This window comes from Marmota monax, unplaced genomic scaffold (genome assembly GCF_021218885.2).
Source record: "Marmota monax isolate L192 unplaced genomic scaffold, Marmota_monax_Labrador192_F-V1.1 WCK01_AAM20220418_F8-fsc00006, whole genome shotgun sequence".
In the NCBI taxonomy this organism is placed as follows: domain Eukaryota; kingdom Metazoa; phylum Chordata; class Mammalia; order Rodentia; family Sciuridae; genus Marmota; species Marmota monax.
In genome coordinates this window covers 30,461,163-30,481,579 of record NW_026693712.1, presented here as the reverse complement: position 1 = coordinate 30,481,579, position 20,417 = coordinate 30,461,163, and the positions used below count along the sequence as shown (strand labels likewise).

Sequence of the window (20,417 nt, the reverse complement as noted above, 5' to 3'; positions counted from 1 at the left end):
CAGACCTGCGACAGAACAGCGGATCAGGCCCAGGGGTCCGCGGGCGTGGTAGACACCTCACACCAATTGGAGGAGGGGCAGAGCAGAGCCCCTGCCCGCACCTGCAAGGGAGAATTTTCAACTATACAAGAGCAATATAAATATATAGGGGGGGGAAAAATTTCAAAAACACAACAGTTTCACCAAGAAGAAAGAAACGCAAGCAGTATGAAAAGACAAGGAAAGAAAGGACTACAAGCAATGCAGGTCAGCTCAATTTTAGAAGAGGTAACAGCTGTAGCAGATGGAATGTCAGATAAAGAATTCAGGATATATATGCTTCAGATGATCTGGAGTATCAAGGAAGAAATTAGACAGCAAAATCAGACAATGAAAGATCACTTCGACAAGGAATTACACAAACAAATCCAGGAAGCAAAGGATCAACTATACAGGGAGATAGAGGTTATAAAAAACAAACAAACAGAAATCCTAGAAATGCAGGAAGCAATAAACCAACTTAAAAACTCAATTGAGAGTACTACCAGCAGAGTAGAACACTTAGAAGATAGAACATCAGACAATGAAGACAAAGTATTTCAACTTGAAAAGAACATAGACAGTTCAGCAAGACTGTTAAGAAACCATGAGCAGAACATCCAAGAAATATGGGATAACATTAAGAGACCAAACTTAAGAGTCATTGGGATACAGGAAGGTATAGAACTCCATACCAAAGGAATGAGCAATTTATTCAATGAAATAATACGAGAAAACTTCAAAGACTTGAAGAATGAGACAGAATCCCAAATTCTAGAAGCCTACAGGACGCCGAATGTGCAAAATTATAAGAGATCCACACCTAGACACATTATAATGAAGATGCCCAACATACAGAATAAGGAGAGAATTTTAAAAGCTACAAGAGAAAGGAAGCAGATTACATTTAGGGGCAAGCCAATCAGGATAACAGCTGATCTTTCAACACAGACTCTGAAAGCTAGAAGATCCTGGAATAACATATTTCAAACACTGAAAGAAAATGGGTTCCAACCAAGAATTGTGTATCCAGCGAAATTAAGCTTCAGGATGGAAGATGAAATTAAAACCTTCCACGACAAACAAAAGTTAAAAGAATATGCAGCTAGAAAACCATCTCTTCAAAACATCCTCAGCAAAACATTACAGGAAGAGGAAATGGAAAATAACAATGAAAACCAACAGTGGGAGGTAGGACAGTAAAGGGGGGGGGGGAATAATCAAAGAGGAAAACAAACCATGTTTAGTAACAGAAATAAACAAATATGGCTGGAACAACAACCCATATCTCAATAATAACCCTAAATGTTAATGGCTTAAACTCACCAATTAAGAGACAGAGGCTAGTAGAATGGATCTCAAAACAAGACCCAACAATATGCTGCCTACAGGAGACGCATTTGATAGGAAAAGACATACATAGGCTGAAGGTGAAAGGTTGGGAAAAATCATATCACTCATATGGACTTCGGAAAAAAGCAGGAGTGTCCATACTCATATCAAATAAAATAGATTTCAAGCCAAAGTTAATCAAAAGGGATAAAGAGGGACACTACATACTGCTTAAGGGAACCATACACCAACAAGACATAACAATCATAAATATATATGCCCCAAACAATGGTGCAGCTATGTTCATCAAACAAACTCTTCTCAAGTTCAAGAGTCTAATAGACCACCATACAATAATCATGGGAGACTTCAACACACCTCTCTCGCCACTGGACAGATCTTCCAAACAAAAGTTGAATAAGGAAACTATAGAACTCAATAACACAATTAATAACCTAGACTTAACTGACATATATAGAATATACCACCCAACACCAAGCAGTTACACTTTTTTCTCAGCAGCACATGGATCCTTCTCAAAAATAGATCATATATTATGTCACAGGGCAACGCTTAGACAATATAAAGGAGTAGAGATAATACCATGCATCCTATCTGATCATAATGGAATGAAACTGAAAATCAACGATAAAAGAAGGAAGGAAAAAGCATACATCACTTGGAGAATGAACAATAGGTTACTGAATGATCAATGGGTTATAGAAGACATCAAGGAGGAAATTAAAAAATTCTTAGAGATTAATGAAAACACAGACACAACATATCGGATTCTGTGGGACACATTGAAAGCAGTTCTAAGAGGAAAATTCATTGCTTGGAGTTCATTCCTTAAAAAAAGAAAAAACCAACAAATAAATGATCTCATGCTTCATCTCAAAATCCTAGAAAAAGAAGAGCAAAACAACAGCAAAAGAAGTAGAAGGCAAGAAATAATTAAAATCAGAGCTGAAATTAATGAAATCGAAACAAAGGAAACAATTGAAAAAATTGACAAAACTAAAAGTTGGTTCTTTGAAAAAATAAACAAAATCGACAGACCCTTAGCGATGCTAGCGAAGAGAAGAAGAGAGAGAACTCAAATTACTAGCATACGGGATGAAAAAGGCAATATCACAACAGACACTTCAGAAATACAGAAGATAATCAAAAATTATTTTGAATCCTTATACTCCAATAAACTAGAAGATAGTGAAGGCATCGATAAATTTCTGAAGTCATATGATCTGCCCAGATTGAGTCAGGAGGATATAGTCAACCTAAACAGACCAATATCAATTGAGGAAATAGAAGAAACCATCAAAAGACTACCAACTAAGAAAAGCCCAGGACCGGATGGGTATACAGCAGAATTTTACAAAACCTTTAAAGAGGAACTAATACCAATACTTTTCAAGCTACTTCAGGAAATAGAAAAAGAGGGAGAACTTCCAAATTCATTCTACGAGGCCAACATCACCCTGATACCTAAACCAGACAAAGACACTTCAAAGAAAGAAAACTTCAGACCAATATCTCTAATGAACCTAGATGCAAAAATCCTCAATAAAATTCTGGCGAATCGGATACAAAAACATATCAAAACAATTGTGCACCATGATCAAGTAGGATTCATCCCTGGGATGCAAGGCTGGTTCAATATACGGAAATCAATAAATGTTATTCACCACATCAATAGACTTAAAAATAAGAACCATATGATCATCTCGATAGATGCGGAAAAAGCATTCGACAAAGTACAGCATCCCTTTATGTTCAAAACTCTAGAAAAACTAGGGATAACAGGAACATACCTCAATATTGTAAAAGCAATCTATGCTAAGCCTCAGGCTAGCATCATTCTGAATGGAGAAAAATTGAAGGCATTCCCTCTAAAATCTGGAACAAGACAGGGATGCCCTCTCTCACCACTTCTGTTCAACATAGTTCTCGAAACACTGGCCAGAGCAATTAGACAGACGAAAGAAATTAAAGGCATAAAAATAGGAAAAGAAGAACTTAAATTATCACTATTTGCAGATAATATGATTCTATACCTAGCACACCCAAAAGGCTCTACAAAGAAACTATTAGAGCTAATAAATGAATTCAGCAAAGTGGCAGGATATAAAATCAACACGCATAAATCAAAGGCATTCCTGTATATCAGCGACAAATCCTCTGAAATGGAAATGAGGACAACCACTCCATTCACAATATCTTCAAAAAAAATAAAATACTTGGGAATCAACCTAACAAAAGAGGTGAAAGACTTATACAATGAAAACTACAGAACCCTAAAGAGAGAAATAGAAGAAGATCTTAGAAGATGGAAAAATATACCCTGTTCATGGATAGGCAGAACTAACATCATCAAAATGGCCATATTACCAAAAGTTCTCTATAGGTTTAATGCAATGCCAATCAAAATCCCAACGGCATTTCTTGTAGAAATAGAGAAAGCAATCATGAAATTCATATGGAAAAATAAAAGACCCAGAATAGCAAAAACAATGCTAAGCAGGAAGTGTGAATCAGGCGGTATAGCGATACCAGACTTCAAACTATACTACAGAGCAATAGTAACAAAAACAGCATGGTACTGGTACCAAAACAGGCGGGTGGACCAATGGTACAGAATAGAGGACACAGAAACCAATCCACAAAACTACAACTATCTTATATTTGATAAAGGGGCTAAAAACATGCAATGGAGGAAGGATAGCATCTTCAACAAATGGTGCTGGGAAAACTGGATATCCATATGCAACAAAATGAAACTGAATCCCTTTCTCTCGCCATGCACAAAAGTTAATTCAAAATGGATCAAGGAGCTTAATATCAAATCAGAGACACGCCGTCTGATAGAAGAAAAAGTTGGCTACGATCTACATACTGTGGGGTCAGGCTCCAAATTCCTCAATAGGACACCCATAGCACAAAAGTTAACAACTAGAATCAACAAATGGGACTTACTCAAACTAAAAAGTTTTTTCGCAGCTAAAGAAACAATAAGAGAGGTAAATAGAGAGCCTACATCCTGGGAACAAATCTTTACTCCTCACACTTCAGACAGAGCCCTAATATCCAGAGTATACAAAGAACTCCAAAAATTAGACAATAAGATAACTAACAACCCAATCAACAAATGGGCCAAGGACCTGAACAGACACTTCTCAGAGGAGGACATACAATCAATCAACAAGTACATGAAAAAATGCTCACCATCTCTAGCTGTCAGAGAAATGCAAATCAAAACCACCCTAAGATACCATCTCACTCCAGTAAGATTGGCAGCCATTATGAAGTCAAACAACAACAAGTGCTGGCGAGGATGTGGGGAAAAGGGTACACTTGTACATTGCTGGTGGGACTGCAAATTGGTGCAGCCAATTTGGAAAGCAGTATGGAGATTTCTTGGAAAGCTGGGAATGGAGCCACCATTTGACCCAGCTATTCCCCTTCTTGGTCTATTCCCTAAAGACCTAAAAAGAGCATGCTACAGGGACACTGCTACATCGATGTTCATAGCAGCTCAATTCACAATAGCAAGACTTTGGAACCAACCCAGATGCCCTTCAATAGACGAATGGATTAAAAAAATGTGGCATTTATACACAATGGAGTATTACTCTGCATTAAAAAATGACAAAATCATAGAATTTGCAGGGAAATGGATGGCACTAGAGCAGATTATGCTAAGTGAAGCTAGCCAATCCCTAAAAAGCAAATGCCAAATGTCTCCTTTGATATAAGGAGAGTAACTAAGAACAGAGTAGGGACGAAGAGCATGAGAAGAAGATTAACATTAAACAGAGATGAGAGGTGGGAGGGAAAGGGAGAGAAAAGGGAAATTGCATGGAAATGGAAGGAGACCCTCAGGGTTATACAAAAGAACATACAAGAGGAAATGAGGGGAAAGGGAAAAATAATACAAGGGGGAGAAATGAAGGTCAATAGAGGGGGTAGAGAGAGAAGAGGGGTGGGGAGGGGAGGGGAGGGGGGATAGTAGAGGATAGGAAAGGTAGCAGAACATGACAGTCACTAGTATGGCAATATGTAAATCAATGGATGTGTAATTGATGTGATTCTGCAATCTGTATATGGGCTAAAAATGGGAGTTCATAACCCACTTGAAGCAAAGTGTGAAAGATGATATATCAAGAACTATGTAATGTTTTGAACAACCAACAATAAAAAAAATTAAAAAAAAAAAAAAGAAAGAAAAAATTGACAAAACTAAAAGTTGGTTCTTTGAAAAAATAAACAAAATCGACAGACCCTTAGCCGTGCTAGCGAAGAGAAGAAGAGAGAGAACTCAAATTACTAGCATACGGGATGAAAAAGGCAATATCACAACAGACACTTCAGAAATACAGAAGATAATCAAAAATTATTTTGAATCCTTATACTCCAATAAATTAGAAGATAGTGAAGGCATAGATAAATTTCTTAAGTCATATGATCTGCCCAGATTGAGTCAGGAGGATATAGACAACCTAAACAGACCAATATCAATTGAGGAAATAGAAGAAACCATCAAAAGACTACCAACTAAGAAAAGCCCAGGACCAGATGGGTATACAGCAGAGTTTTACAAAACCTTTAAAGAGAAACAAATACCAATACTTTTCAAGCTACTTCAGGAAATAGAAAAAGAGGGAGAACTTCCAAATTCATTCTACGAGGCCAACATCACCCTGATACCTAAACCAGACAAAGACACTTCAAAGAAAGAAAACTACAGACCAATATCTCTAATGAACCTAGATGCAAAAATCCTCAATAAAATTCTGGCGAATCGGATACAAAAACATATCAAAAAAATTGTGCACCATGATCAAGTAGGATTCATCCCTGGGATGCAAGGCTGGTTCAATATACGGAAATCAATAAATGTTATTCACCACATCAATAGACTTAAAAATAAGAACCATATGTTCATCTCGATAGATGCGGAAAAAGCATTCGACAAAGTACAGCATCCCTGTATGTTCAAAACTCTAGAAAAACTAGGGATAACAGGAACATACCTCAATATTGTAAAAGCAATTTATGCTAAGCCTCAGGGTAGCATCATTCTGAATGGAGAAAAATTGAAGGCATTCCCTCTAAAATCTGGAACAAGACAGGGATGCCCTCTCTCACCACTTCTGTTCAACATAGTTCTCGAAACATTGGCCAGAGCAATTAGACAGACGAAAGAAATTAAAGGCATCAAAATAGGAAAAGAAGAACTTAAATTATCACTATTTGCAGATGACATGATTCTATACCTAGCAGACCCAAAAGGGTCTACAAAGAAACTATTAGAGCTAATAAATGAATTCAGCAAAGTGGCAGGATATAAAATCAACACGCATAAATCAAAGGCATTCCTGTATATCAGCGACAAATCCTCTGAAATGGAAATGAGGACAACCACTCCATTCACAATATCTTCAAAAAAAATAAAATACTTGGGAATCAACCTAACAAAAGAGGTGAAAGACTTATACAATGAAAACTACAGAACTCTAAAGAGAGAAATAGAAGAAGATCTTAGAAGATGGAAAAATATACCCTGTTCATGGATAGGCAGAACTAACATCATCAAAATGGCCATATTACCAAAAGTTCTCTATAGGTTTAATGCAATGCCAATCAAAATCCCAATGGCATTTCTTGTAGAAATAGAGAAAGCAATCATGAAATTCATACGGAAAAATAAAAGACCCAGAATAGCAAAAACAATGCTAAGCAGGAAGTGTGAATCAGGCGGCATAGCGATACCAGATTTCAAACTATACTACAGAGCAATAGTAACAAAAACAGCATGGTACTGGTACCAAAACAGGCAGGTGGACCAATGGGTACAGAATAGAGGACACAGAAACCAATCCACAAAACTACAACTATCTTATATTTGATAAAGGGGCTAAAAGCATGCAATGGAGGAAGGATAGCATCTTCAACAAATGGTGCTGGGAAAACTGGATATCCATATGCAGCAAATGAAACTGAATCCCTTTCTCTCGCCATGCACAAAAGTGAATTCAAAATGGATCAAGGAGCTTGATATCAAATCAGAGACACGCCGTCTGATAGAAGAAAAAGTTGGCTACGATCTATATACGGTGGGGTCGGGCTCCAAATTCCTCAATAGGACACCCATAGCACAAAAGTTAATAACTAGAATCAACAAATGGGACTTACTCAAACTAAAAAGTTTTTTCTCAGCAAAAGAAACAATAAGAGAGGTAAATAGGGAGCCTACACCCTGGGAACAAATCTTTACTCCTCACACTTCAGATAGAGCCCTAATATCCAGAGTATACAAAGAACTCAAAAAATTAGACAATAAGAAAACAAACAACCCAATCAACAAATGGGCCAAGGACCTGAACAGACACTTCTCAGAGGAGGACATACAGTCAATCAACAAGTACATGAAAAAATGCTCACCATCTCTAGCTGTCAGAGAAATGCAAATCAAAACCACCCTAAGATACCATCTCACTCCAGTAAGATTGGCAGCCATTATGAAGTCAAACAACAACAAGTGCTGGCGAGGATGTGGGGAAAAGGGTACACTTGTACATTGCTGGTGGGACTGCAAATTGGTGCAGCCAATTTGGAAAGCAGTATGGAGATTTCTTGGAAAGCTGGGAATGGAGCCACCATTTGACCCAGCTATTCCCCTTCTCGGTCTGTTCCCTAAAGACCTAAAAAGAGCATGCTACAGGGACACTGCTACATCGATGTTCATAGCAGCACAATTCACAACAGCAAGACTGTGGAACCAACCTAGATGCCCTTCAATAGATGAATGGATAAAAAAAATGTGGCATTTATACACAATGGAGTATTACTCTGCATTAAAAAAAGGCAAAATCATAGAATTTGCAGGGAAATGGATGGCACTAGAGCAGATTATGCTAAGTGAAGCTAGCCAATCCCTAAAAAACAAATGCCAAATGTCTTCTTTGATATAAGGAGAGTAACTAAGAAAAGAGTAGGGACGAAGAGCAGGAGAAGAAGATTAACATTAAACAGGGATGAGAGGTGGGAGGGAAAGGGAGAGAGAAGGGAAATTGCATGGAAATGGAAGGAGACCCTCAGGGTTATACAAAAGTACATACAAGAGGAAGTGAGGGGAAAGGGAAAAATAATACAAGGGGGAGAAATGAATGACAGTAGAGGGGGTAGAGAGAGAAGAGGGGAGGCGAGGCGTGGGGAGGGGAGGGGGGATAGTAGAGGATAGGAAAGACAGCAGAACACAACAGACACTAGTATGGCAATATGTAAATCAATGGATGTGTAACTGATGTAATTCTGCAATCTGTATATGGGGTAAAAATGGGAGTTCATAACCCACTTGAATCAAAGTGTGAAATATGATATATCAAGAAATTTGTAATGTTTTGAACAACCAACAATAAAAAATTTTAAAAAATAAATAAAAGTAACAACTAATCAGGCAATTTAATCCAATGTTTTTTAGACTTTTTTCCTTGGGGAAATGAACATCAGCCTGTATAGACTGAACTGAAAAGACAGACAATAGATGGATAAATAACAGTTTTTATTATTTTAGAAGTATACAGTTTTCCATTTTTCTATATATTTTCAATGTCATTCAGATGACTTGTCTAGAATTTCAAATCTCAAGTCACTCTTCAGAATTAAGTGTTTCAGTGTGGAATTTTTTGTTTTGGTTTGGTTTTTGAAGTGCTGGGAATCAAACCCAGGGCCTCATGCATGGTAGGCAAGTACTCTACCCACTAAAGTACATTCTCAGCTTTCAGTGTAATTTTGAAAATAAGCAAACAAGTTAACACTTAACATACATAATGTTATAACAGGGCCAATAGATAGTATTTTATATCAGTTAAAATATATATCTTAAAATGCAGAAAGTAAATGGGCCAATAATATTAGAATCAGGGTAACTTGCCTAAATAGAAGCCAGAGGAGTGCAAAGGAACACTGTCGTCAAGGAAGGTAATTCCAAGGATATAAAGAGGCATTCTTGCTATTCCCAGCACAATCTGCCCAGAGATGGAGAAATATACATATTTTGATTGGAATGATTCGGATCTGGTGCAAGCATCGAGAATCTTCATTGGATTGCAAATGTCTTTTGAAAAAGATAATTGTATTTTGTTAAATGAATTCAAAAGTTAAATATACAAGAAATATGAAATATTCTTTATCAAACATTTTTCTTCTACAATCTGTTGCCACCATTATGCTTTTATCTTTTAGATATACTTTATTTGTATTGAATGTAGTCCTATGATTAATCATATTCTCAGAAAAACGCTTTAATAAAAGAAAGTTTGTGGGAATGCCAGAAGAGATGCACATATTGTAAACCAAAATTTAAATGTTCACGCATGATTGTATTCACACAATTATATGTGCCTAGGCATTTTTATACATATACATTTATACACAATATAACAAATGTTACAGTCATTTTCCTATTAATTTTGCATCCTGTTCCACAAGATGCAAACTTCTAATTTTCTGAATCATTAAAGCTTACTTTCTGAGTTCAGTTCTATATTCATTTCTTTAGTGATCTTTATATTGAATTTGTCATTCTGATAAAATAATGTCCCATTTTAGACCGATTAACTTCTAGAACATAGGATCATAAGGACAGGATATAACATGATAAAAATTTCTTGTTGCTAGAGTTATTATAAGGTCATTCATCCATGAGATTTAAAGATCCTTTAGTTCACAGGATAGTTCTTATGATTTTTTTTAATTCATTAGGTTATAAAAAATGCTAAATAAATTTTTGTGTGATTTAATTTGCTATTTTACTTTGGTCAAGTTAGGCAATTGTTAGTAAATCATATTATTATGGTTGAAATTTAACAAATACTTTCAAAATATTTTGAAAAACCTAGTGAAGTACAGATTGCAATATGGTATAACATCACCTTTTCATCTGCCTTAGTTTCCATGGAATGATATTCGACTCCATAGCAAATGGGAAAAGGCTCTAGGATTGTGATTAAAATACTGATGGTTCGTTTTATACAGACAAATCGACTTGCAGTAATAACAGTATCAGTTTGGAATATTTTCAACACTCTTTTTAATTTCTCGAACTCCTATTGTTTATGGAAGCCTACCTGCCTTAGGATGCTCATTTTAAAAGTCAAATCTAAGTAAAAACTTTTCATAATTGGATTTTCAAGCATCTATACTCTAATCATCCCTATCTTCCCAGCTCACTTATTTTTGCAACCTTATTTCTGTAGTCCTTAAAACTCATCAGGACTGGTAATCTATTGCCCCTACTCCTTTTCACTAGCCCAGTGTCACATTCCTTCTATCATAATCATCTCAACCTCTGTAGTCCTTTGCTATCTTTCACATCATGCAATCCCTTAGTAAAATTGCAACCCTGGTCAAATTACTTTTTTCCCTACTCTATATTTTCATTTTGAAATTGGTCATGACTGGAGAAAAATACACATCCATTAGAAATCCCACACTGAATTCATGATAAATAAATTCAAGGAGGTCCTTCAGGCTCCTGATAATCATAAAATCTGTCCCTGCCTTCTCCTAGAAAATTCAACTTGTTCATTTCCCTTCTCATAGGGTTCATACTCCCGAGCTTCCACTTGACCAATAGAAAGAAGCTAATTTTTTAATGACATTCATCATATTAAAATAAATAAATAAACAAACATAAAAACTCTATTTAGGACTATAAACTATATGGCTATGGTAAATAGCAAGCAAAAGAGAATTTCAAATAGGAAGGAATAATCAATATTGTGAAATGCTGATGAAAGTTCAAATCAAAACACATAAAATTTCATTATATTAAATAGCATGAATTACATTGGTGAAAATAATTCTGTTGCAGCATTTAGAATGGAAGCCATGTTAAAGTGGACTGAAGAAAGAATGGGAGATTAAATCAGAAAGCAAGGACAATTCTTTCAGAAAACTCACCTGTGAAAATCAGGAGGTTGAGAAAAGTGATGAAAAAGAGGACTACCAGTTATGTCTATTATTGCTGATATTGTTTAATACTAGGAAGAAACTTCAACAAATTACAGTGCCAATGAATGGGACGATTAAGAAGAAAAATTTGCAGAAAAGCGGGGAAGTCTCTATTTCTCACTAAGAGGAATAGTCTCTGGAGAGGCAAGGGAGCACAGAATGGTTAGCAGAAGTCATACCTTTATTCCACAGGAAAGAAGAAGTAAAGAATATCAGCCAATGAATACATGTGGAATTATAAACCCTCTGAAAATAAATTAAGGCAATTTTCCTGTATGAAAGTGTACTTTCCATCCAACACAGAACATCAGAGTTAAGTGAGGAATGTCTTTTAAACTGCTTGTGAATTATGGAGCACAGAGGACTAAAATACAAAAACTTGTTTTCAGGTGAGCAGATCCATTTGAGAGCAAAATGAACAACTGAGGTTGACATCAATGAATTCATTGTAGGATTCATAGGCAGCAGTCTAGTTATAGCTAAAGGAAATTTACGTGGTTCAGTGAAAAGGCTTTCCAGCCAGGGACAAAAACAGAAAAATGAGAAAAGAGAGCTTAGGAATTTGATTCAAGTGTACATAAAATATTTCTAATATTTCATGTTGAGGAATATAAGACAAGCTACAAATGAAGGGAAATTATAATGAGGATCTGACAAAGAAAGTAGGTGTCACTATCCTGGAGGTCCCAGTGAATTTTGCCTTCAACATGTGAGTAAGTGGGAAGAAGTGGGGGTGTAATACCAGAGAGCTGGATAATACATGCTGACGAAGTTCTCATAATAGTGACAGTGCACTGATACCAGGGCACATGTGGATGGTCCCTGAAATATAAAGCTTTAGTAACTAAAGATGAGAATGTGGAATAAGTGTTTCCACGAGTTCATGGAGAAAACTCAGTTCTACCTTTTTAAGGATGTGTGAAGTTCAATATCTGCATGCTGGTTGAGGCAGTCTTGGGGATTGGCATGTCATCAGTAGAGATATCTGTGATAGGCATGGTAAGCAGAGCAAGGGAACAGGAAATGCTGGTAAATGGGAGGCACAGCACCAAAGAGGTTCAGACCACTCAAAAGGGAAGAAAAGCAACTAACTCAAGGGTACACAGAGGACAGAGTAGGAGAGATATTCACACAAGAGGAGAAGGATGTGGGAAAGGGACAAAACAAAAGAATACACAACTCACTGTCTGTGTGTGTACATGAACTAGATGTGAACTTAGAGTTAAAAGTTGTTATTTAATAAATAAACTTTCAAATGCAATAAGAAAAATATCTGTTTAGACAGATGCTTGAAAAGAGCACTTCTACAAATAAATTTATCTTTTATTCAGTTTATTTCGACTTCTGTGGTATCAAGCAGAGTCACCCAGTAAATACATTAAGTATTATTATGTGAATTGTATGCATCTAATCACAAGCAAAAACTAAAATATGTTATCTACATGATATAAACAAGACCTAAAAGGAAGAAAGATCATACTGCTGTACTGCCATGACTCCTACTGAGTACTGATCAGAATTTTTACTATGTATAAAGCAATTGTTTCCTAAGGTTTTATTCTTCTGAACAGAATAAAAGTTAAAGGAAAGTTAGGAATGAAATGTTTTCCATTCCCTTCTTGCCTTAAGTCATTTTCTCATTTAACCATAAGTCTGTTCTATAAATATAAAAAATGCATATTTTATATTTCTTATATTGATATAAATGAGTTATACAGTATATAACCATATTTATATATTACTTTTGTTGTATTAATATGAACTATTTTTGAATTTAATATGCTATAAACACACATCATAAATATACTATAAAGCACTTTGTACATTTCACAAGCATTTATACACTTGTACGGTACACAGAGACCTCCTCCTACCTTTTTTCACTATGTCTTGCTGAACTCAGTTTAAAGTTGCCAAAATGGGCAAATGCATTCCATCACATATATAAACCTGTACATGATAAGAAGGAATCTGATACAGTACTGTCATAAAAAATTCAAGGAAACTTCAAATGCCTTTTTCTGGTGGAAATAGTGAAAAGATGGTAGAATATATATTTTTTTAAATGAACAAAGGGCTGGGATTGTGGCTCAGTGGTAGAGCACTTACCTAGCATGTGTGAGGCACTAGGTTCGATCCTCAGCACCACATAAAATAATAATAATAATAAAGCTTTGTGTCCAACTACAACTAAAACAAACATTTAAAACAAAATGAACAAAGGGAAGAGGCCACCACCTTTCCCGATTCAAGTACTAAGTCAGTGAGCAGGTCCCATTTTGAAATGGTGAGAGTAACCACAAAAAGCTTAACCTTTCTTTATTTGTGTGTAGGCTTGTTTGTATTTGAGCTTCTGTGTGCATTTGCATGTATGTATGTCTGTTGAGGTGAGAAGGAAGAGATTAATTAAACCATATTGTGGAAGACAAAAGGAATCATGAAAAATTCTCAAGAGATTCATAGTTATATATATGAAAATTAACAAAAGAGAAATAATCTCACAAAGTAATTATTCCAAATGTTCTTTCCTCTCCTTCCCAAGCCCATTTGTTAATATGAAGGATATATGATCGTGACATATGTGTTCACTAGGAAACTTCAAGTAATTAATCAATAAACTTAATTATATAAATCAATATGGGTATATAAACAGATAGGCATCATAGACTATTTCGAGTCCCCGAGCCAATGATTTAAATGAATATTGATTTGAGGCACAACAGTATATTTGAAAATATTACCTGAAACTTCTTCCACTAAATGAAGATCTTCAACACTCAAGTATGGATAAGCAAGTAAAAATGATCCAACTCCTATTAAAAAGGAGGACAGTGCAACCCATCTTGGTCTGTTTCCTCTTGCTCCATAATATGCTACAAATATTGCTACCACGCAAGAGGAAACATCATAACTGAGTTTCAAGGCTAATTTCTGCATGGTTCTCAGAGTGTAGTTCTCTTGAAAATTGTTAGTGCTCAGGTCTATAAGACCAAAAATAATACCTAGAATATAAAAAGAAAAATGAAGACAATGATATGCATCTAAGAAACAAAATAGATCACATTATAAACATTTCAAAGCAAACTTAATTTATATTGATTTACCTTTATTTTACATTCCTCTGAATGTTTAAAATCTATAGACATAATTAGTGATTATTTTTCTGACACTAATTGGTGTTAACTTTTAAGAAATATTTGCTAGCTGCATTTTGAAGTTACTTTTTAACTACCTCTATGAGTAATTTCTTGAAGATTATTCTTATTGTATTATTCAGTAGAACTGATCTTTATTTTAGTGTGTTACATTTCAATTATTAAAACATTTATAAGTACCTTAATGAATGTTTATCCACCACCTAGAATTGAAAATGTAATGCTATCAGAATTGTTGAAACCAAACATAATTCAAATTCATCTATGTCTCTCCCCTCCATAACCAGCTTTCTGCATTTGAAGTTTACCATTTCTGAGTACTTTCACAATGTACTTATTCAATGTAAATAACGCAGGGTATTTAAATGGTTCTATACTATGTGTATTTCTATTATTCAGTGTACAAATAGAAAAAATAATCATGCTAAGTTTTTTAGCCAAAAATAAGTTGATATAGGTGGGAAATGGTTCCAAAAGTAATACATTTATTGGAATGAAAGGGAAAGTGGTTACTCACTAAAACTCAAGATAACCCTGCAAGATTGTTTGAGCACAACCTTATGCTATGATGCTCCTGTTGGAACAGCACTCACTACCTTGTTTTTCAGGAAAACAGGAGCCCACTTTCTTCCTAATGTTAGGCAAACCAGCTCAGTCACCTCCTGCTTCTGCTGCTCTTGCAGGTGCCAGAGACAGACCCCATGAGCACAGTGCTGCTGAACAGTACTCCATTGCTGCTGATGGAATCACATTAACTCCCAAATTTAAATCCAGGAATTTTCAATCATCCAGCATTGCTCCTTTGCTAAAACCGCCAACAGAAACAGAAAGTACTAGAGGCTTCCCATTGCCCCTTTTTACATCTATTGCCACAATCCCTTCAGTGGTGACATCTAGGTGAAATAAGACAGCTTTCTCTGGGCATGTCGTTTACACTCACTCTGCCAGTCCACTTGTAAATAGGAGTGAGTTCATGAGGGGAGTTTATAGCCCCCAGGCAAAAATTTTGCAGAGCTTTCCCTTGAGCATACTTGGGACTCATTTTCACCCTTCACTGCATATTTAAACCTCCATAGTAAATAAATAACAATATCATCCTGTTTTTGCCTAACATGTTTCAACTATCAGTCATACAAAGATGATCCCCCAAAAAACACACAACCTAATCAGACACCACATCCATCTCAGGGTAATAATTTTAGTCACAACCTATTTTAGTCACAACACTGAGAAGATTCCTTTGGCCTAAAAACAAAATGGCAATGGTAACTTCCAATAATAAAGCGAATATATCAGAGGCTTAACTAAATTTGTGAGGAATTCCACTGCCAAAGAAACCTCAAGACAGACTTTCAGCTACAATTAGTTTAACAGACCAATACCATCAGTAAACATGATAAAAACTTAACTGCACCCAGGAAAGGAATTTTCTTCAACTCTCACTGTAGATGGGGCCATGGAGGATGATGGCCAAGACTAGAAATATGTCCTGCCAGTAATTGTGACCATGTCTACAGAGGCAGTATTAATTTGCCTTTTAATTCACACACATTCTGTAACTTACACACAAATTTTTAAGGTTGTCTACTTTATGTAAAGTATAAACAAAAGAATAAAATGGGAAGGAGCAAAATAAAAAATTGGAATATATACATATGCAAACATATACGTGTACACAAAAATGTATACAGGATATGTTTGTATGTATATGAATAAAAGGAACAAAAAAGAGAAAATGTGTCACGGCTATAATTTTTTTCACCAAATGATTATAAGATCGCAGTTGTATTAATAACTTTCTTCTCCCTTTACTCACCCTTTTTTCTACTGCTTGATCCCAAATAACATGAATAGTTTCCTATTTCCAAGCATACACCTTATCCTATGAGACAGCATCTCAAATTTGTTGATTTTGTCTACCAGTTAGGGTGTCTTGTGAGTCTTCAATTAAGCTATTATAATGATTGAGACAAGAGTTTCTGGTTATTGAGACAAGTTGGAAGGTCAGTGAATTCCATGAGCATGAACCAACTGCTCTACCTCTTTTTCTGTAAACTGAATTCTCAATCGGATGCAAAATGATGGTAAAATATTATCAGAAGATAGATTAGACATTCATTAAGTCAAATTATGGTAATGCTTACAGATCCCTGGTGTCAAAAGCAGAGCCCACATCCAAATAAGATCTGTTTTAGTGAGGACACATTATTGCCCACTCAATAACAAAAGCAGAAATATATAATCAACTTGCCTTCAGGTGTTTGGTTGGTTTCATCAAGGAATGGGGTTATTTCCTAGATTATGCTGATTTGTTCTTGATTGAAGTGGCAAGGCAGGCTTTTGTCAGTGCAATACCCAAGTCAACTTTGGTAATGGTAAAGCCTTGCATTCAGCTCTTACATATCCTCCATGTTTGATACAAATGTCACTATAGCCAAGAATTTACCAAACAGAAGTAGAATGGCTAGGGAAAGAGGCTGGCTAATAGTCATAGATGTTTATCTACCTCATTATTGAGTGTTCTCTTTAATGGATTTTTCTTTTATGTTCTTTTCTCCTTTTTTTTTTTTTTTTTTTTTTTTAGTAGTAGTAGTAGCAGGGATCAAACCAAAGGGCACCTAAACACTGAGCCATATCCCCAGCTCTTTTAATTTTTTGTTTTTTAAATTTTGAGGCAGGGTCTTACTAGGTTACAGCATAATTAAATGGCGGCTGCCTCCAAACCTGCAATCCTCCTGACTCAGCCTCTCGAGATGCTGGGATTACAGGTGGGCACCACCACCCACACCAGCCCTAATGGAATTTTTTTTCTTGATATTTAAACAGGACAATTGTGTCCATTTAGAGACATGCATCACTTATTCAGCATTCTACTCATCAAAATATTCAAACTCACAGGGAATGGTCAGTATGGTATCTAGACAATGTGAGTTCTTCCTCAACATAGAAATATTTTCAAAGCACAATTAAGAGATTTCTAAAATAAATGTCAGATGCCATTCAAGCATTTATAGTTTAATTTGTTTCATTCCTTTCTTGATTTTGGAGGGATGAATTTTAAAATAATCCCATTTTTAAGTGTTGTTTTTGGTAATTACAATTGAACAAAAGCTTCTAATATTTAAAATATAAAGTTATTCATTATTAAATATTTCAATTATGTATTTATTTCCAACTGGTTTTAAACAAAACTGAAATCAAAAGTTAGAGGACTTATTTATAAAACAGTTAAAAATCAGTATAAGACTCTGAAGTTGATTTATGAAATACTCATCCAAAGGTCCAACATTTAAAAAAATTTCTTATTCAGAAGGAAAAGACAGGTAACATATAACAAGATGAAAAAATATATATGTATGTACATATATATAAAATTGTGAATAAATAATTTAAATTTTGATGTAAAATATCACAACTTATTATGATGCAATTATGAATACTTTCTTAAATTATGAATGATTTTTTTACATATTCAAATCACATTTGTACTTCACAGCTTTCTTAGTTCTGGAAAAACATTATTTTTTCCATGGTATTGTGAAACAAAATTTGTAGTACTTTTATTGCCACAGCAATGAGTTAATTCTATCTCTGAAGTAAAAATCTATAAACCTGTAATAGCATTCACAATAGTTATTTATTTATCTTCAACAGAATTAATTTTCAAAGTTTTCTTAATTACAAAAATCAAATACTAATTGGAATAAACTGATTTTTCTATTTCAAGTTCCTGATGGCAATATTTAACATTTTTAAAAATTATTCAGCAGATTTGTATCATTTGGTTTTCTTGTGGTTGGTTAATATAAACATGGATCTTTGATGAATGGTAAACGACAAAACTGTACATGTCTTTATCAACTTTCTTATAATAACTTTGGAAGTCATTATGCCAAAAATTTTATTAGAAAATAAAAAGCATTACCAAACAACAAAATCAATAAATCATGGTGAAGTACACTATACAATAATGAAAACATCATAGTAGCAAGAGTGCTTACATTATTTTTCATAGATTTTGTAATTGTGCCTTTCAGCTCTTACCTCCTACAAATACTTCAAGTACAACTAAATTATAATTTCCAGAGTTCCCTACTGCCCCTACCAACAGACAGGCAGGCAACTGAATGCATCTTACAGGTTGCAGCATACACCAGGGCAAGTCTGTCTGACATACCAAGTGGATGGCAGAACCAGCAGCACCAACTACTCCCCCAACCACCCAGTATTGTAAGGAGGTAATTTTAGGCACTTCAGATCACTTCATTATCAGGAAAATCCTTTTACACTGTACTGAAAGGAAAATTTAATAACACCATATGTGGACAAAGCATAGGAAAATTATGGGTTATTACTATCAATCTCTTATTTTTTTAATGTTTTAAATCTGTTCTTTTTACTGTCTTTTAGATTGAGCCATTGACAAAGTAAGAACTCTATTCAACACATTTAATTTTTTACACATTGTAAAATGAGACCACAACAAAATTGAAGTGACTTCTATCACCCCAGCTTATTAAGATAAACTAGTAATGATATTTCGTCAAAAGGGAAGGGGGAATAATTATGATAGGCAACTAGGACACAGACATAAACTGGAACTATCTTAGGCAAACCAGAAGATGTATTCAGCCTATTTAAATAGCACATTAAATAGGTTCCCCATATGATAAGGCAATTAATTAAATGAAGCAAGGAATAATTTCATAATGATAAAGAACACAATCCTATCACAATGATTATCAATATATTAACACAACTGCCAAATCATTAAAATAAAGTAAATAAAACAAGAAAATATAAATATAAAGCAAAGAAAAAAATCAATATTCTCAAAATGTTATAGATCAAATAAGAAAATGAATAAAATAATAAAAAATTATCAGGTACCATCTTCCTAGATTTAGCAAATATTAATTTTTTGCCTAATTTCTCATGAAAATTTCAAAATATTCCATTTTAAGATGTAAAATGTTAAGGTAAACTTGAACATGCTCCTTGGATATAGTTTCTCAAACTATTTAGTATACTTTTATAGTAAATTAAGTAATTCAATCCACCTATCAAATACTAAGAGATTTTTGTCTGTTCCTGCAATTTTTGACCCAATTATTTATGTTAAAAGTGTTTGTGTGTATAATTTTTCCTTTCATAACATTTGGATTCATTTGACAAAACCATAAAACCATGGAAGACAATTTGCTCCAACTCAGTCCCTAGTACTTCCCCTTCCTCTCCCCTTCTTCCTCCCATTCCCTCCCTTAACTCCACTGATCTATATGCTATTTACTTGTAGTTCTGTTTTTGTTTTTGTTTTTGTTTTGTGTGTGTGTGTGTGGTGCTGGAGATCAAACCGAGGGCCTTGTGCATGTGAGGCAAGGACTCTGACAACTGAGCTATATCCCCAGCCCCAAGTGTGTTGTGGATGTACACAATGGTGAGATTCACTGTGGTATATTCATATATTTACATAGGAAAGCTAGATCAGATTCATTCCACTGTCTTTCCTTTCCTAAAACTTTTTCCTTCCCTCCAATCCCCTTCATCTACTCCACTGATATCTCTTCTATTTTTTTAATCCAGCACCCTTATTATGTACTAGTTTCTGCACATCAGAGAAAACGTTTAACCTTGGCCTTTGGGTACTGGTTTATTTTAGTTAGCATGATAGTCTCCAGTTTCGACAATTTAATGTAAATAATTCTTTTGTCATTGCAACCCATAGGTACTCTCATTTCATATTTTCACTAACAATAAGGTTATTACTACTTTCAAATATAATCAAATCATGGAACAAATTTCAAATGTCATATATTTAATGGATTATGTCCTATATTTTTTTAAAAAGTAGTTTTATCAGTTTGGGTTCATTTTGGAAATGAGAGAAACTGTTAAAAT

The 20,417-nt window shown here is 34.9% G+C and overlaps 1 protein-coding gene across 1 annotated transcript in view; it reads right to left on the bottom strand.

Moving 5' to 3' along the window:
• Window positions 1–20,417, bottom strand: part of Slco6a1 (solute carrier organic anion transporter family member 6A1) — a 214,991-nt gene that overhangs the window by 96,118 nt on the left and 98,456 nt on the right. The window contains exons 7-8 of the mRNA XM_046460442.2: window positions 14,106–14,366; window positions 9,284–9,466 (exon numbers count right to left, since the gene is read on the bottom strand). Of these exons, the coding sequence (XP_046316398.2) occupies window positions 9,284–9,466; window positions 14,106–14,366 (444 nt within the window). The remainder of the gene's footprint in view (window positions 1–9,283; window positions 9,467–14,105; window positions 14,367–20,417) is intronic.